Source organism: Epinephelus moara, chromosome 19, assembly GCF_006386435.1.
Source record: "Epinephelus moara isolate mb chromosome 19, YSFRI_EMoa_1.0, whole genome shotgun sequence".
NCBI classification, from domain to species: Eukaryota; Metazoa; Chordata; class Actinopteri; order Perciformes; family Serranidae; genus Epinephelus; species Epinephelus moara.
Window position 1 is genome coordinate 33,761,882 of NC_065524.1, and position 19,115 is coordinate 33,780,996.

Here is a 19,115-nt window from a genome sequence, read left to right on the forward strand (position 1 = left end):
GGGGGCAAACACTTTTTCACACAGGGCCATGTAGCTTTGGATTTTTTTCTTCCTCATTAATAAAACCCTTCATTTAAAAACTGCATTTTGTGTTTACTTGTGTTATCTTTGACTAATGTTTAAATTTGTTTGATGATCTGAAACATTTAAGTGTGGAAAACATGCAAAAAAGTAAGAAATCAGGAAGGGGGCAAACACTTTTTCACACCACTGTAGGTGATACATCACCTTAAGAAGCCACTGTCTTTATGCACTTTTTTTTTACTGAGCCGTATGCGACGGTAGAGAAGCATGAAGGCATGCAGAGCTGCTCTGAGCAGCAGCAGCTGTACACAAAAGATCGGAGCCGGAGTCAGAACGAGGCAAGTCCATGTCAGCAGAATAAGATCTGAAATGCAGCACACTGACAGAGGAAGTGAGAGATAGAGAGAGAGACAGAGAGAGACAGAGAGATACAGAGAGAGTAAAGGCTCCATTTCAAGTCCTCCATGGTGAGTGCGAGCGGAGACGATCAGGCGGTTGGTGATTTTTTTAAAGTCATGCTGTAATCAAAGATGGAGGCAAACACACCACAGGCGCATGAAAGGCAAACCCGCAGTCTCTCCCACTCCCTCACCCTCACACACACACACAACACACACACATACAGAGCCTTTCATTCAGTATACACAAACAAAATTAAACCACGGAGCACATGACAAAGCTGCCCAATAAGTTGCCTGTTGCACAGTGATTCCCACAGTGACCCAACTGACAGATATGGCTTTGGTACTGCACCACACAAAGAGGAAATTCTTACTGACACATCAGTTTTTGCACAATTGCTTTTTTGAGGTTAATCCTGAATTCATTTTGCACCTTAACTTTAAGACAAGTTTGTGTTATGCATTCATGTGCTAGTAGTGAGAGTAATAGTGAGAGCTACAGTGACACTACACTGGTGAAAGCTCATAAAAGCTCAGAGCAGATACTCTACAGGAGGGAGTGGAGGCGGCAGACGCAGGGCGGAGGAGGTGACGGAGGGGGGGTTACTAGGGGAAAATTATAAAGGACAAGTCACTGATGTCACCAGACGCAGCAGCATGGGGGAACAAATTTTTGGTAAATCTTGTGTAGACGTCTCTAAAATATCACCACTGTGAAAAACGTAAGCTCTTAAATGCTACATGAAATGGGAATTTGACCGGCTGCTGGCCTGAGTAGGTTTAAGAGCTGTGACTGAAACCTGAAACTGCCATACTGTCACTGTCACGCCCCCACGCTGCAGCCACCATGAAATCAGCGACTGTTCCTTCTTTGTTTCTCCTAGTGTGGCGATGGGGAGGGAGAGGAGGCGGAGGGAGAGCTAGCGTGGCGGCTAACGGAGGTCTTACACATGGAGCGCCGGTAGATGGCCTTGGCCTTGTCTTTGTCCTTGGATCTGTTCCTCATGAAAGGCAACCTTTTTATAGCTGTCAAGAGCGCAGCCAGAGACAGACAGGCAGACAGACAGATAGACAGGGGAGAGAGAGCGACAGAACAAGCCCAAGGGAGGTGGAGGGAAGAAAACAAAAGAAAAAAGGAGGGCAGAACAGAGGGATGTGGTTAACGTTTTCACAAAGAGAGCCAGGGGAGTGATGCAGAGAGAGAGCTGAGCCCCTGGACACTCAACTGGACAAGAGACACACAATGTCATAGACACAACCACTACAGTATATGACTAAGAAGGGCTGGTTAATATCATTACAGATCGATTTTGATTCATCATGAAGTGTAAGGTATTTCAATCTATTGCTTTAAAGAAATATATAAGTATATCCATATTAAGTTAATGAAGATGAAAACAATATCTTTACAGACCAGACATTTTGGTTGTGAAGCTTGTGTTAGGAGGGTTATATACAGTTTATTTCTTTCATTTCCTCCACAGACACATAATGTTCAGCCCCACTGATTTTCTACTAGCATTATTAAAGGAACAGTGTGTAAGATTTAGAGGCATCTAGTGGTGAAGACTGCAGACTACAACTGTCTGAGACCTCTCCTGGTTACGATTCCTCCAGTGTTCATGGTTCTGGAGGTTTTAACGGGGAGCCGAATTATCCGCAGAGGTTTCTTCCTCTCCAACACAAGCGGACCATTCATAAAACAATGCGTAGGATCCACACTAGAAACGTATGTACGAAGAAAAGCCAAAAACGGTGTGCACCAAAAAATATTCGACAATTTCTACAATCAGGCTTACACCTCTCAAAATGTTTGTAAGCATGGGTCAAAGTTTCTCCCATCAAGTCTGTATCTACACATCACAAATTCTGCGTGGGAAGTGGCGTACACCTCTTTCAGGACTTGTTTTCTGCTTACACAATGTTTATAAATGCGACATCTGGTGATTAAAACTGATTAAAACACTGAGTACAGCAGTTTCACATAACAAATCACTGTTTCTGTGACGCTTTGTGGCATCAGAGTGTCTACAGGTATCAGACAGTTACATTTAATGCTTTTAAACACCCGCTGAAGACACATTTTAACCAAATTTAGGACAGATTTTGGGACAAATCATGTTCTACTTATTTTGACATCGCAGGTAAGCAGTATATATGTGATCTTGTGCTGAGGTAGGTGTTATGTAGGAATATAGTTATCAGAGTGAGTTAAGTCAATCTACATTTTGCCAACAGGTAAGTGCAAGTAAAATGTATGTAAAATGTAAAATGGCAGTATTTTAGTTGTTTAATTATTTCTAATATTAGAAATGTGGACTTTTACATGGAAAGGCTTCACTTGTTATCACAGAAATGGATAAATGAAATTAGATAAAACATTTGTCGTAGTAAAGACCTTACAAATTCAAATTTAAGACTATTTAATGACTTTTAAGGCCTTATTCTTGTAACGGTGGATTTAAGACATTTTAAGAGTTTTTAGGGACCTATAGACACCGAGACAGGCTCCTAACCAAGCACCTGCTGAAGTGTGCTCACCTTTCTTGTCTGATAACTTAAGATATAGACGTTCAGCTCATTTTTACCAGGAGCCGAATTACCCACAGAGGTCTCCTCCTCTCCCAAAATAAACTGACTCTGAGATTTAACACGGTAAAAACACAGAATAAAACAGTTTCACATCAAAAAAATCTGTTTTCAGACACTCTTGTCTTAGAAGGGCCTCTAACAAGGGTGACTTGAAAACATGAATGGCCTTAGCTAGAGCCAGTGTTTGGTTTCTCCGTTCTGGGCTACTGTAGAAACACGGCGGTACAACATGGCAAACTCTGCAGGCGAGGACCTGCTCACTATGTTGATATAAACAGCTCAATCTAAGCTAACAAAAACACAACATCTTATTTCAAGCTGATCATACATTTAAGAAAATATACTTATCATATTATATTCCATTTCTGCCAATATATCCCCCTAAATCAGACACACTGAACTTTTAATAACTGATCATTTATTTCCACATTTCTTATTTTAAACATTTGTTCAAGAGCTGTTTGGATGGACTGAAATGCCTCCCACAGACTTCTTTAAAACCTGCATAATACTTTTAAGGGCAGACTTCTGTACGAAGACACATTATGCAAACAAACACAAAAATGTTACACATTACACACATATACACACACACACATACTCATTTTATCTGCACACAACACGAGCACTCTCTCATGTTAATGGTCATGAGTGTATTCTGCATAACATACTGTACAAAACAACACAACTGTCGACACATTACCAGCTACATGAAACACAGAGGATGAAGAATATTAAAGGGTGCAATCAGGAGGGTGAAAAGGTTAAAGGGCAGCTTTACAGCATCAGGGAGGACCGTAGTGTGACCAACGTTAATACTGTACATGTGACTGTGTCTTTGGTGCACGTCCTAATGTGTTATAACTACAGTGTACTCATATTATCGGCTGTAGTTTACGTCTCACTACTTGCTAACAGCCTCTCTTTATTTCTCTGATAGAGTTTACTGCTTAATGTAAATTAAAAAAATATACATTATGTACTTTCATGTGTGTGTTAACGGAACATTTCTGTGGTCCTTTGTGTACAAAAAATACTGACTCACTTATTATACTAGCTTATTTATGCTGCTTATAGCATCCTCACTTTACACACATTTAATCTTGAAGCAAACACACCTGCTGATTTCAATGCAGATATAACCTACGAGTCCATTCACAACCTGTATTCTTTATTTCATATCTCCTTCTGAATCCAAACAACCAGGACTCTGACACATCTTGCACTGACTGGAAGCCAGCCACAATGCATTGCACCTTTTAATAGCTTGGATGCTACATTAGAGGGCGTTTCTTTGTTGTTTACAGGTGAACTGCACAGATCAGCGGGTTGACACGACTGTAACTGAGAGCTAATGAGCCTTGTTGACCTGTAAGGGGAGAAGTTAAGAGTGAAGTGGACCTGGAACAAATATAGCTGAAGTGTTTTCCAATATTTGAACCACATGAGGGGCGCTTGATTCAGCTCGACGAGAGAACTCCACCAATTTAAAATTGCACTCCTGTAACACTGTCAGACTCATAACGGACAGTTTTTAAACACTGCATCTGAAGAAAATCAATTCACCTTGGAACTGCAGTGTACCAATGACAGTCTGAAGAATGTGGATTCAGACTCCCGGGGTTTGTTCCGTCACAAGCATAAGGAACTAATCCTGTCAACTTGCAGGGTGGAATGTCCCATAAGGTTGGTGAAATGAGGGGTATCAGAGGAAAAGTCAGGTGTAGCTATGTTCCAGTATTAGTCATTTTCACTTCAACTTGTCAGAACCCTAAGTCGAAGGTGAGCAGGTACACTCGAGATAAAGGCAAGTGGCTGAGGGGCTGGACTAATCTGCATTTTCATAGATCTATGCTAAATAAGGCAAAGGTGTAGAGCCACATCTAAGCCACTTTGATGCATTAAGGGATGTTTTTCACTAAAAAAAAAAATCTAAATATGTAACTTTGATGAAAAGAGATGAGTTTTTAGGGGTTTAATCACCAGGAGAGGAACTTTAAGAAAAAGTCAAAATCAATGCAGCAGAATTAGAGATATTGTCTTTTTCATTCCACACATTCTTCTTCCTTATCAAAACCTGGTGCCTACATTACCCACGATGCAAACTGACCAGGAACAATTCGATCAGAGATTTGATCATGTATGCTAGTAGCAGCTAATGTTGCTTCAAGACGTTAAGCCAAAAGAAAGATGAGAACCGGGCAACATGTCTGATAAGCTTAATTTTGTCACTCAACACTCCAATTTTTATTTTATTTTTTAAACTTGTAGTCCTCAGCCCCAACCAAAATCACTTGTGAAATCACTTGTGCACTTTGTGCAGCTCCCACTGGAGCCACAAATGGCTTTATTCCCATAAACGGTATTACTTTCCCAAGACCTGATAACAGACTTTGATTTAATGAATCAGTCGCACTCCCCTTTCAAATTGAGTGTCACTTAATACACAAAAAGATATTGTTCTTTTAACTCTGGTAGCCAAGGATACAACGTTATAGGAATCAAGCGCTCCCTCTGTTGTTTCAAACACAGGAAACACATCTGACTGTGAGAACCAGGTCCAACATTGAGAGTCAACCTCGTGGTGCTGCGCAGCTCAACCGTAACCTCTAGGACAGCTGAGTGACACAGACAATGGACTCACGAAAACATGCCCTGAGAGACGTGACAGTCGGGTCACAAGCCCCGCCCACCCTCCCCATCCGCAGCATACCATTGGTGGAACCCTGCCCTTGGGCATGGGTCTGCTGCCCTCTCCTCCCTTCGCAGAGAGAGAGAGATAAAGAAGCAGAGGAGCAGTTAGGGGAGGAAAGACCCATTCAACCACTCAACCAGTATGCAATCATACAAACCAACACACACACACACACATCAAAAAACAGTGTGTGCTGTGACTTTGTGGGTATGTGAGTGTGTGATTATGTGTCTTGCATATACATGTGTGTATGAAATACTGTGAGTATTTTATCAGAGGCACTTTTACTGTACATTGTTTGTAGGGTAAATATATATTTATATAATCTGCATGTCTTCCTTCAGTTGTGGTTGAAACTGTGACTACGCTGATTTTATTTCTTGCGTCTCCATCTGTGTGTGTAAACGTGCTTCCTTTGTACTCACTGCTGCTCCTCTTCTGTGTCAGCGTGTCGTCCAGCGAGTTGGAGCCGGAGCCGATGGACGAGCTGTCCTGGCTGTCCTGTGGGAACGTCAGGAAACCATCACCATACTCTGAGCGCGAGGGAGTCAGTGTGAGAGAACGCATCCTCTCGCGGGTCTTCGGCTTGATCAACTTCTTCATCTTCAAAGTGATCCAGTTGCCACGCCTACAGCAGGAGAGACGAGGCACAGAGACCATTGAAAACACGAAGATGAAAAATAAGGGCATATAAAGTCAATATATACTGTCATAAAGAGTCTGATTTATTCCTTGTGTGTACACAGCCTCTAAATGTTCCCACAGATGATAAAAAACAGTTGCAGTATACAGCTGTTTAAAAGCTCTGCAGACCATAAATATTTGATGCATCACTTCCTGAGGCTGCAGTGTAAGTGTTTTCTGCCATTCCCCCGCCTCCAGATAAGAGTCAACAAGCAAACAGAATTTTGAACATGAGAGTCAGCTATGATACACTGACTTGTTGCAGTCACTCTGATTTTTTACATTAAGATGTTACACCAGTCATTGATTCAAAATAACTTTGTTTTTTGTTTTTTTTGGGGGGGGCATTTGCCAGTTCTTTTAAAAAAAAAAATTATTTATGAATCTGCTTTTTACCTGCGTGGAGGCGAGGGGTCGTAGAACTTGTACTGGTCCATGATCTTCTCCTCCAGCTTCTCCTTCTGTCTCCTCAGCTCGTTCAGCTTGTCTCTGATGGGTGAAGAAATAAGAGATGATCCAGTGAGAAAGACACAAGTTAAAGTGCATACAATCTAAATACAAATGCATGTCCTACAGCATGACTTCAGGTATCAGACACTTAAATCTAATGTTTTTTTAAGAGCTTTTCAGAATCATTTTTAACCAAATTAAAGACTTTTTTAACAAGACATTGTTTTTTCATTGCAGGTGAGTATATAAATAGTATATATAGCCCCGTTTCCTCCAAACACTTTCTGTATGGTACCTTTGGAACCAACAGTAACCCTTCAGACATGGTACCTAGACCCTAGCGTTTCCACTGCAAACAGTACTCTTAAATGTGGGCTGGTTTGTTGTCACTCACTGCCACAACTCAGCCCTGAGCAGAGTGACCGTCCACTATCAACCAATCAACAGACTGCAGTGTTCACAGCTCCACCTTTTAGTACCAGATCTGTGCTAGGTACCCCAACAGAGGGGGGACCAAACATGGGGACAGTACAGAATGGTTCCATAGGTGCACAACTTTTCACAGTGGAAATGGTAAAAAAGTGTACCAAACTGAACTGTGTCGTACTGTACTAGTCGGTGGAAACGGGGCAAATGTAGTCCCATGCAGAGGTAGGTTTTGTGTAGGAGTATGGTTATTAGCTGAAACAATTTTGACAAAAAGAAAAGATGGATAAATGAAATTAGTTAAAATGTTTGTGGCACTTAAGACCTCACAAACTGTAGTGACTTTTATGAAATTTGATCAAAGACATTTTAAGACTTTTTAAAGACCTGCAGACACGCTGGTGCCATTATCACACATATCAGTGGAATATGAAAATCACTGCAGACAGGGACGTGTTTGCTGTTCAAAGAAAGCATATCATCAGGGGTTTACATGTATTGTCTTTGCTCCACGTGGAACAGGTCCTTGCTCTCCATGGTCTGCTCCAGCAGTGTGCGATTCTGTAGCATCAAAGTCTGGATCTGGTCCAACAGGTGGCGGTTCTCCTCCTCCAGATTTCCTTTCAGCTGGCTCAACAACTAACACACACACAGATACATTAAAGTGATACAAAGACTCCAGGCTCAACAACAACTTCAATACATTAAAAGGTTTAAACCATCCACAACACAGCTGGCTTAAGAAGTCATCTCTACAATAACGATACGTTAAAAGAAAAGGCAAACCAGCCAAAAGACAGCTGGCTTTAAAAGTGGCACACAGACACATGATGGGAAACTCCCACACACAGAGAAGAGAAATGTCTCCTCACCTCACACTGGTTGGTGAGCTTGGTGGAGGTGATGTCCAGCTGCTGGTACTGCTCCTTCAGTTTAGAGAACTCGGCCTCCAGCTTGGTTTGTTCCAGCTTGGCGCTGTTCAGCTGGCTCTTTGTGTTCTTATGGTCCAGCTGGAGATTCTCGTTGTCCTTCACCAGCTGACGATAGGTGTTATTCAGCCTGAGGAGAGAGCAGAGGGGCTCCTCAATATATAGATGCATGTGCATGTCAAAGTGTCTCTTCTAAATTCATAGAAACACAAGGTGTAATTTGAGAAAAATATCAAGAATTTAAAAGGTTGAGCATTTTGTTGAGTCAGTAATATTGATACAGGTTGATCTGACCTGTCATTTTCCTCTTTGAGCAGTTTGTACTGGTCAGCTGTGGCTTGGTGCGTTTGGTTTTCTTGCGCCATTTTTTCCTGCTGCTCCTTCAGATTCTTCTCCAGATCCTCCAGCTCACCCTTCCTCTGCAGGAGCTGCTTGTACCTGCACACATAACAACACACATGCATTACTAACTGTCCAATGAGTCACATACAGATAGATTTAACTGGTAGCTTCGGCATTTGTCAGCATGGACCGTATTTTCCCATGTTTTTGCATCTAAGTGATTATTTGGAACAACAATATTTGAAATTCTTTCAGTACTGAGCGAGAGCGCTGCAGCCGACAACGGAGAAACAGGTTGCATCGTAACAAACAGGGCATTTGTGCATAGTTTATATCCGCTAAAAGTGCTTGTTTTTTGGCCACTGACATGTTTAAATTATCATTCCAACATTATGGAAAGGATCCTTTCAGAGATAGGCAATTTTGTTTAAGAGTAAGATCCTTTTGTGTACCCAGAAACAGCCCCGAAATCACCATTGCCAAACCCACCAGACTCCATTTAAATAAACAGTAATTTAAGGGTGTATAGAGCTGGCATACTTTTGCATCTAACCGGTTAAATTAAGGGTTAATTTCAACTAAACCACAGTTAATGATTGTTAAAACAGTGGAACAATGAACCAAGATGGCTTTTGTGGATTTTATTTTCTTTCTGTCGACTTTGAATGAAGTGTTTTTAGGAAAATAAAATTACCGTTTATTTGAATGGAGTCTGGTGAGTTTAGCAATGGCCACTTTGGGGCTGTTTCTGGTTACACAAAAAGGATCTTGCTCTTTAACATAAAGATTTTTCTCTATAGGGTCATTTCCATCATGCTATCAGACACTTTTAATAATACTCTGAGCCTGCTGGTGGCAAAAACTTTTTTTAACACTTTTATTAAAAATAAATTGACAATGTGCAATTGCCCATGAACATTACATTGCAGCCTGTTTTGCTGCTGCAATACTCTCGCTCAATACTGGGCCAATTTCAAAATCTGTTCTGATTAGTTACTGAGACAAAAATGTGGGAAAATAGAGTCAAGAGTGAAAAATACTTAAGTTACCCTTTAAATAAGACAGGAAAGACGGCATAGCACCCAAACGGGCCTACAGTTCCCTCTAGTTACTCAACATGGTCACTTTTATGAATTTAACACTGCCCTCACAAGACAATGTACAAAAGCAGGTCAAAGTAATGTATAAAGTGATGAGTAAGACTTGAGCAAGTGCCCACTCCATGCTCTTAAACCCGTTCTCACTTGTCCTCCAGGTCCCTGTGCTGCTGCTCCAGGCTCTTGCGGGAGCTCTTCAGGCTGCCGTGCTTTCCGATCAGTGCTTCATACTCGGCCGCCTGCCTCTCGTGGAGCGCCGCCAGCTTCTCGTGATCGCGCAGGAGCAGCTCGTAGGTGGACCTCAGTTCCTCTTTCTCCTTCAGGGCTCCCTCGCGCTCACCCTCCACGCTGCTCTGCTGGCTCTGCAGTTGAGCATTCTGGGCCATGAGGGCTGCACTCTTCGAGCTCAGGGTGGAGTTCTCCACCTAAAGGAGAGGACGAAGATGGAGATGTATCAAGTGAGGAGATGTAAAGAGGGGGCGTGGAAGGAGAGGAGAAGATTGCAGAGAAAATAAGAAAAGTCATTCTGTCTGCAGTTATTAAAAGATCATATTTCCTGAGAGAAGTACTGAGCTCCGCAAATCAGACTTTAAAGGACACAAAGGTAAAGTAAGCAGAAGTTGTTGCTGTGTTGTTCTACAGGGGGCGCTGTGTCTCTGTTCGGTTTGTTCTCCCCCTCTGCTGCGAGCTCCATCTACAGAACACCAGCAGGAAAACTGTTTCTTTTCATGTTTCCTTTGTGGCCACAGCGGTTTCCTAGTCTCAAATCCCTCTTCAATCATGACTAGTGTGTGTGTATTCATCCTCTGACACACACACACACGCACACACTTTGTCCAGGTGCTGACACACTTTCAGTCCCGTTAAACAGCTTTTCACCTCCAGCACAAACACACCTGCTCTCACATACAACCCACACCCACCAAGAGACGTACGCAAACACCCACAGAAACAGCTCGTAGCTACTGTACGGTCAGTGTAAATCCTGTCGCCTGTAAGCAGGGTTTGAATTGCTGCCAAATAGGGAGTATGAGTCTAAATCCATAGCAAGGAGCTCAGCAGCCTGGCAACACAACTGTACAAACAGGGCAATGTTGAAAAAAGGCTGGATGGTTTTAGATTGTGTGTGTTTAAAATGAGGAATAATTTATGTTGTTTTGCATCAAATATGGCGTAATAGAATAGTATTAATAGTATTTTATACTTTTATACTATATCATATACACCACAATAAGTCTATAGTGCATGCATCTTGGAAAAATATCTGGATAAATCTTTGGGAAGTTTTTCCTCATCAGAATCAAGTGTTGTATCTATTGTTAAGCCATTTGACGCAACACACTGATTTGTTATTTAGGGCTGTATAAATAAAACTGGCAAAACTGACAATGGTATCAGCTTCATTCTTTAATCCTTAAAGGTGTGTAGGATTTAGGGGTATATATTAGCAGAAATAGAATATAATATAATATAATAAGTATGTTTTCTTTAGTGTATAATTACCTGAAAATAATAATCACTGAGTTGTCACTGCCTTAGAATGAGTCATTTATATCTACATAGGGAGCAGGTCCTTGCCAATGTAGACTGCCATGTTGCACCACCATGTTTCTACGGTAGCCCAGAACAGACAAACCAAACAATGGCTTTAGATAGAGCTATTTGTGTTTTCCTGTCCGCCACTGTTGTTAGCAGCCCCTCCACAATAAGCTAAACCATAAAACTGCCCTTTTCAGTGTTTTTAGCAGTTTAAATCACCGGGTCCGTTTGTCTTGGAGAGGACGAGACCTCTGTGAATATTCCAGCTCCCGGTAAAAAACCTCCAACCACCAACTGAATCCTAAGCACAGCTCATTTAAATTGAATTAAAACACACAATAATATCTTATTCAGAAATAAAACAATGACATTAAAATTACATTTCTGGGGCGCCCACTAGGTCACCTGGTGGAGCAGCAGCGGCAAGTTAGATTCTAGCCCACCTTCCTTTGCTGTCATCCCCCCTTTCTCTGCCCCTTTCACGCTACATCTGTCCTATCAAATAAAGGCAAAAATATCTTAAAAAAAGAAAAATGACATTTCCATCTGCTGATGAAGATCATGTGGTACGACTGAAAGCTCCAGAACAGTTACTAAATGGACCTTGAGGTGAGACTTTCCAAGTTCAAGCATCAACGCTGATCCTTTTAAGGACTTATCATCTTCATCGGCCTTCAGAGATAACTGAAGTTTGAACATCTACAACTGCATGACAACTAATGAACTCCTTTATCCTTTGTCGCTCTATCAGCTGAGTGTTTCTACCACAGATTGTAGCAGTGGTGGACCATCAAGGCCTGCTAGCCTTTTATGAGGGCCTGACAATTTTCTAAATGAGGAAGTCATAATTCAGACAGACAGTAGCAGACAGTAAGCAGAGAGAAACAACCTTGCTGGCAACTGAAATGTTTCATGAACCATGCCTCAGTCACTTTTGTCTCCAAATGCTGGAAAAGTAGGCGTTTAAACACTTTAACATTGACTGTTTTTTACTCACACAAAACACAAATCATCATTTAAGGCCTGACCACAAAACCCACAGTCAATCGCTGAATTGTAGTCTGCAGTGTCTCGTGAGGCTGAGGCAGATTATTATGACAATAATACAAACTTGCTGCAGTCTGCTCATGTTCATGTCTTTCACTGAGTTACAGAGCTGCACTGATTATACTGACTGTGTTGTATTTCAGTTGTAAACGACTACACTGGTGGCTTTGTTGTCTGTAAGTGTAATGTATTCCTGCTGGACACTGTATTGTGTGGGATGTGTCGGGGATTACCTGCAGCTTGGCGTTCTGCGTCTGTAGTGTGGTATTGTTCTCCTGTAAAGAAGCCGTCTGCCTCTGCACGGCCACTATCTGAGCCTGCAGGTTGGAGCTTTGAGTTTCCAGCTGTTTGAGCTGGCTCCTCAGGGCCGCCTTCTCAGCCTGCAGCGTAGCATTCTGGGAAAAACACACACAGAATATAAGATACTGGATGCAGAACTCAGTGTGTGTTCACCAAGTCAAAACAGCCATTTTGATACTTTGCGCTCCACTGTCTCGCAGGTTCCCTCCAATCGTGGCTACGCCTGGATCGTGTGTCGTGTTTGTGCTGCTGCTGTGGTCCTGCCTGATGTCCACTACTACTGCTGTTATCATTAGTCATACTTCTAATGTTATTATACACATATGATTATATTGTCCTTATCTGCTATGTGGATCCAAGGACAGAGGGATGTCGTATGCTGTAAAGCCCTCTGAGGTGATCTGTGATATTGGGCTTTGTAAATAAAACTGAACTGAACTTACATTCCTCTCCACCTCAATGAGTCTGTCTTTGACTTTCAGCAGTTCTCTGGTGGCTTCATGACTCTCTTTCTCCCATTTACTGACAGCCTGAGGGTCCTCCCCTCCTCTAGGGGGCGAGCTCTGCACCATCCTCTCCTCCTCCTCCCTTTGACGCAGCGCCTCGTAGTTTTTCTTCACCTGCAGAGAGACACACGAGTAAACACAACAAAATGAATTCCTCCAGCATAAATATCATGTAAATCCAAGACAGCTGAAGATGAAACACTGCTGCAGGCTTGACTGTAAATATCACTGAATGAAAAAGCAAACAACATGAGCAAAACATGACATGAGTGATGGTGAAGAGTAGTTTCACAGCTGAAACTGACAGTTCATCTACAGAAGCCTCAACTTTCCCACTCAATGTTTTAGCGTTGGATCCGATTTGTGTCAGCAAGTTCAAAACACAACCTCCTCCCTAAAGGAAAGCAGACATCCTCCACTCCACTCCACCTCTTCCACAGCCTCCTGCCGCCTCATGAATTGATAAACTGGTGATAGAAGTGGGAGAGTGGATGTATAAATAATGTATTGGCCTTGAGAAGCCCTCAGTGTTTTCAGTGTTTCTAGTGTTTTAGACTTGAGGGAAAGATTTTAGGACACTCTGCGCTCAAGTGGACGGGCAGGAGATTGGTTTGGACTGATGGCTGGGAGGAAAATGTTTTTAAAGTCTGGTCGAGCAAAGCATGTGCATGGGACACACCAAAATAAAGTATGTTTCTGCAGGTATTTCTAGTAAGATTATGGATTTGTGTCACTGACCGTCTTGAGCTCCTGGCGCAGCTGCTGGTTGAGGTTGGAGGACTCCTGCAGTCTGGCCTCCAGGGCGGCGATCTTTTCCTCTTTAATCTCCAAAGATGATTTCAGAGTCGACTCCAGTTTGGTTTCCAGGAGTTTAAACCTGAAAACAAACACTCAAGTCAGCTCAGTGTGTGTGTGTATTTATGTTTCCAGTCTAGAGCATGATCACACATTTGTAGTCCCAAACACAGATAATGTATTATTGTTATTACTGCAGTGTAGCAAGGCCAACTGACTTCTTGGCAAGAGCGTAGCAAGTGGGGAGATATTGGCTCAAAAAACTCCCTCGGGAGGATTCTGCAGTAGACTTAGATTAATTAAAACTTCAACACTTGATCTAAAATGAGCCACAGGGCTGATTGACTCGGACTGTATCGATCACCTTAAATGATCCAGTGAGTTCTTATTTTAGTTTTCTGTTTTAAGAGCCATCACAAAGCGGTGAACGTTGTGGCTTGTGTGTGCAACAGTGAGATGATACCTGTCGTCAGAGCTCTCGTCGTGTAGCAGCCTTTCCTTGTTCAGTCCAATCTTCTCCAACTCGTGGGTCAATTTCTCCAGATCATTATTCATCTGCTGAGTGCGCAGCTTCTCACTCACAAGCTCCTAAACACACACACACACACACACACACACACACAGCCAAACTTTAAGTAACTCTGAGCTCAATTGCCCAAAATTTAAGCCAAAATTGGCAGTGCCCATGTTTCAGACTCCACAAAACTGAGCAAAGCAACTTCAGCTCGTTTAATTCTGTCTAAAGAAGAGGCGAGACAATCACACACTAGTCCCACCGCTACAATGAATGTAGCATTAGGGCTGCCCCGTAATAGTTGACCAAACGTTAGTCGACCAGAAAACGTGAAGAGAACGTGAAACTCTATTAGGAGCTGTGCCTTGTCAAAATAAATCAAAACCTATATGACTGGACCATGTGTGACTTTAATTTGAAAGGACAGACACAGGAAGTGACCACGCTCAGCAGTCAGACAGGAGTCAGGTTAATTTCCAGGGCTGGTACCTGTGGTTATTCCACAGGCTAGTTAATAACATGTTGGGCAGGAAATCCAAAGTGTGGGATCATTTTGAGAAGGTGAAGGACGAACCCAAGGTGATATGTAAACTCATCTTCATTGGTCGACTACAAACATGACGTATCATCTGAAACATGGAAGTAGCTACATGCCCATTAGCCCACAGCGTCATTAACAGGCGGCTCGCTCAGTGTGTGACGTGCACTTGTAGATAAAATATAGGCCTATATTAATGAAGGTTCATTAGTACGGTTTTGTATGTTCCGATATTGGTATTGGATGAGTCCTATGAGTTTAATCAGGATTGCTCAAAGAAAACATGAGTCATGGCCTATTTCCTTCTAAGACCCGCTCTTTATGAAGACCGTTTGATAGATGGCAGCCATGATTTTTGACTGATCTTGTTCATTTATCGTAGGATTGTGCATCTCAGTCCCACAAGGTGGTAAATCAAGTTTGGTGATGATATAATCAAAACCTAAAAAAGTCTGTTCATATTAGTGTTTTCACTTTTTCAGCCACCATCAGGCCGATTGGGATCACACTACTCTTACCTCTCTGAGTGCGATGAGCGTCTTCTTATCGATGCTGCTCAGTTTGACCAGCTCCTTGTTCTCCCTCTCCAGGTCTTTGACTCTTGTGCAGGAGTCCCTGAAGAATATCATCTCCTTGCCCATGGTCCGATTCTCTTTCTCCAAAGAGGTGATACGCTGGTTGTTGTCATCCAGCTTGGAGTCTCGGATCTCAGCCTGCTGCCTCAGCCGCTTGTTCTCCTTCTCCAGAAGCTTCTTGTCTTTCTCTAGCTGGGAGCTTTCCTGCTCCAGAGTCTTGTTCTGGAGGATGATGCAGAGCAGATGGATGAAACATTATTTGATGGGATTTACTTTTCCTCTAAACGCCTTGTAAATACACATTTGGCTAAAAGTGGACACAGATTAATTTCAAGGGCCAGAAATCAATTTTGACAAATAATCTGGGATGATCCAACTCTGCTGGGAAACTGCTGTCATTTTATCAGAATGAACTAAAAGAGCTGCGGCCAAGTAACACATTTTAACATCTTTATTTTTATATACACGATTCTTTAGACTGCTGTGTCATAAACACTACTTTCAGTCTGCCTCAACTGCAATTTTGGGCCAATCTGATTGACCTCATTCTGCCACGCAGAATCAGTCCATCCCAAAAAAAATCACCGAAGCTGTGTCAGTAAAACACCTACAGCTATGCCACTTGACGCAGTACCTGTTCTGCTCCAGAGAAGAGTGCAGTTCGAAATGTCTCTATCTGTTTGTATTTTCACAGGCTGCCATTTCACACATTTCAGCACATGATAACTGCTACTGAATGAATGCACTTTTGCCTACCTCCTGCTCCAGCTGCTCCAGGCGTTTACTGGAGATCTTCAGCTCCTCCAGGTTACGTTGGAGGGTTTGATTCTCGGTCTCCACCTCTTGCAGCTCTGCCTCCAACTGCTGGATCTTCTTGATGCTGTTCTCTAAGGCCTTCTGCAGACGCTGGTTCTCTGTATCTAGGCCCTGGTAGCTCACCTGGGAGAGCAAAAGCCAGATTAGGATATTAAAAGCATCCATGAACTAGTTGCACTGCTCCCTGATGCCACTGTATGCCAGATCCCCTGTAACTTACCTGTGAAAATATGAATCGGTGACAATAAATCACAAAAATGTGTCAGGTGATTTTAACTCTGCAGCTGTTGTACACCATCTCTGTTAACGACCAGGTAACTCAAACATATACGATTAAACACTATAACTAGCAGTAATCTAGTTTTTTATTTCTCAGGGGAAAGCTTCCTGCCACACATAGCTGCACTTCAGCTGTGTCTCATTGCTCTCCAGTTGAAGAAGTATCCATCATACGACTGGCAGTGCTGAAGTCTCACCTCTAATCTCTCCGTCTTCTTGGACGAGGCTTTGAGCAGCTCTAGGCTGCGCTTCATCTGGCTCCTCTCACTCTCCAGCTCCCTGTTCTCGGCTTCTAGCTGAGCGGCCTTAGCCCCCGCTGACCGGAGACTCTCCGCCGAGCGCCGCAGCTCCAGGTTCTCCTGCTCCAGCTGGGAGTTCTCCTTTTCCAGAGCCTCCAGCTGGAAGGCCATGTTCTTCAGCGTGTCCAGCTTCTTCTTCAGACGACGGCCCTCAGCCTCCAGCTCAGTGTTCTCCTTCTCCAAAGACGACACCTACACACACGTAAACGATGAGGAATAAAGTGTTTCTGTCTGATAACACCAAGCTTGTCCTGCTGTTGTTGCGTAATGGCAGCTAAAAACTCTCTACTTCAGTCTATGCTGTTGGCACAGCTTCAATTTATTATAAGATTTACATCTTTAATGTTAAATTTTGCATATCCAATTCCAAATTTTATCAATGCAGTACAAGAGTAACACAAGTAGTGAATAAGACAGAGACAAAAGACCACATGCCAAAAACGGAAACCCAACTTGTAAAGATTTCATTGATCTCGGGGAGATCATAGCCTATCATGAATTATAAACAGAAATGCGTAAGGTCTTACAGATAGATAAGATCTTTCCCCCTGAGGCTGACAGGGATATTAATATACTTAAAAAAGTGAAAATCCTCGCTACAGAGGCCGGTTATTCCTGCCAATTCTCAGGGAAGCTGTCCAACTTCAAGTTAACTGTTAACAGAGGTTAACTAAGATGCACAAAAGCCAAATACAAACATACATTTCTCATGTTACTGTTTATTTTCCATGTTACTGCTCCATTTATTTACACGATTTGGAGATGACTAACTCTCCACATCTGATCTGCTAACATGGAACAGACGGTAGTGAAGTTGAACCATGTTACAAACACTGACTGACTAATGGAGCGTATGGACACAGTGGGTCAGCACCATTACCACCCCAGCGTACGCCTCTTCACACCATTTCACAGTTATCGTAGTGGACAGATACGCCAAATCAACCTCCAAATTTTAGCAATAAGAGCGGCGTTCATGTCACCACAACCATTCAGCCCATACAAACACAAAGAAGTCAGGGCAGATTAATAAAGCTGAGAACTGATGGATGTAATTCAGGTTACGTAAAATCATATTGTGATCATCACTGTACATACAGGCAATTAATTGTCAACAAGGAATGCTATCACGGCTTTTGCCCAGTAGGCTGAGAATGTTATTTGCTTTGGCAGATGGGTTAAGGTGGTTGCGGCTGCTGGCTGACAGATTACACTCCCTTTAACCAGCTTTCCCGGCACTCGTTGAAGGTTAAGCTGGAATAGAGTATACCCACTGACATCTCAAAGAACAAACCAGGCAGGAAACAAAATGAACCACACCTTTTCACAGGTGATTCCAAGACTGGCAACTTTCTTCTGCAGGCTCTCATTGTCCCTCTCCAGCTTCTGTATCTGAATCTCCAGCTCTTCTGCTCTCTCGCCTTTTTCCTTCAGCACTTCAAGCTCCTTACCTGCATAAAAAAGAACAGAGTGTTGATGCTGTGAATTCAAAATGCCAAAACAAGGAACTTGATGTTTAAAAAAGGAAGCTGTCACTATACTGATTCCAAAGAAACAAAATAACTCACGTAGCTGTTTCCTTTCAAACTCCATCTTGTTGAGTTTGCCCGTTGTCTCGCAGATGGACTCGTGGAGGACACGATTCTCCTTCTCCACGTCCTTGACCCGGGCCTCAGCACCAACCTGGCAGCGCTGACGCAGAGACGACACCGTCTGGCTCAGGTGCTTGTTCTCCTGCTCCAGACCCTTCAGCTGGACAACAGACATCAGCGTGTTGTTAATAACCTCCAAGGGTCATGTTGAACATAACTGATTTACTCATTAGTTTCATTGGGTTTGTGAATCATTGGTGGTGATGAAAGACGTTCGAATGTTTCATAAGGTGTTTTTGTGATTATGTTTTGAAAGGTTTTCTGTAATGAGACTGGTTACATGAGCTGATGCTTGGAGAAAAAAATAAAATTTGGAGAGGGAGCCCCAAGGTTCTGCTGCAAATTATAATTTAGTTTAAATTAGATGGAAAAACTTAACACACACAACTCAAGGAGCAGAATTAAAACGCAGAAACAGTTTATGAGGATTAAACAAAACTACAGTTCATTTGAATATTATGTGTTTTTAAGCAGCTGCATTAGTTACATCTCATTATGTTTACAACCAACTGGATAAAATTGCCCACATTAATCTGTCAGTGCAGCATGTTGTGTTTTCTCTGCCTCATCAAAGCCGGATTTTACAAATCAGATGGTTAAACTAATCAAAGGTGT

At 42.5% G+C, this 19,115-nt stretch overlaps 1 protein-coding gene across 7 annotated transcripts in view; it reads right to left on the reverse strand.

The window, feature by feature from the left end:
* LOC126406541 (girdin-like) overlaps window positions 1–19,115 on the reverse strand; it is a 97,057-nt gene that overhangs the window by 12,189 nt on the left and 65,753 nt on the right. For 5 of the 7 annotated variants that reach the window (XR_007571715.1, XM_050070868.1, XM_050070866.1 and 2 more), the window contains exons 15-31: window positions 18,417–18,600; window positions 18,169–18,299; window positions 16,747–17,040; window positions 16,211–16,393; window positions 15,398–15,676; window positions 14,291–14,415; window positions 13,771–13,909; window positions 12,970–13,146; window positions 12,460–12,621; window positions 9,788–10,065; window positions 8,496–8,639; window positions 8,145–8,331; window positions 7,766–7,911; window positions 6,793–6,885; window positions 6,138–6,340; window positions 5,731–5,778; window positions 1,374–1,451 (exon numbers count right to left, since the gene is read on the reverse strand). Coding sequence is in view for 6 of the 7 variants with exons in the window: in XM_050070868.1 (XP_049926825.1) it covers window positions 1,374–1,451; window positions 5,731–5,778; window positions 6,138–6,340; window positions 6,793–6,885; window positions 7,766–7,911; window positions 8,145–8,331; window positions 8,496–8,639; window positions 9,788–10,065; window positions 12,460–12,621; window positions 12,970–13,146; window positions 13,771–13,909; window positions 14,291–14,415; window positions 15,398–15,676; window positions 16,211–16,393; window positions 16,747–17,040; window positions 18,169–18,299; window positions 18,417–18,600 (2,851 nt within the window). In the remaining variant the exon portion in view is untranslated. The remainder of the gene's footprint in view (window positions 1–1,373; window positions 1,452–5,730; window positions 5,779–6,137; window positions 6,341–6,792; window positions 6,886–7,765; window positions 7,912–8,144; window positions 8,332–8,495; window positions 8,640–9,787; window positions 10,066–12,459; window positions 12,622–12,969; window positions 13,147–13,770; window positions 13,910–14,290; window positions 14,416–15,397; window positions 15,677–16,210; window positions 16,394–16,746; window positions 17,041–18,168; window positions 18,300–18,416; window positions 18,601–19,115) is intronic. The other 2 variants (XM_050070865.1, XM_050070867.1) reach the window with 2 other exon arrangements.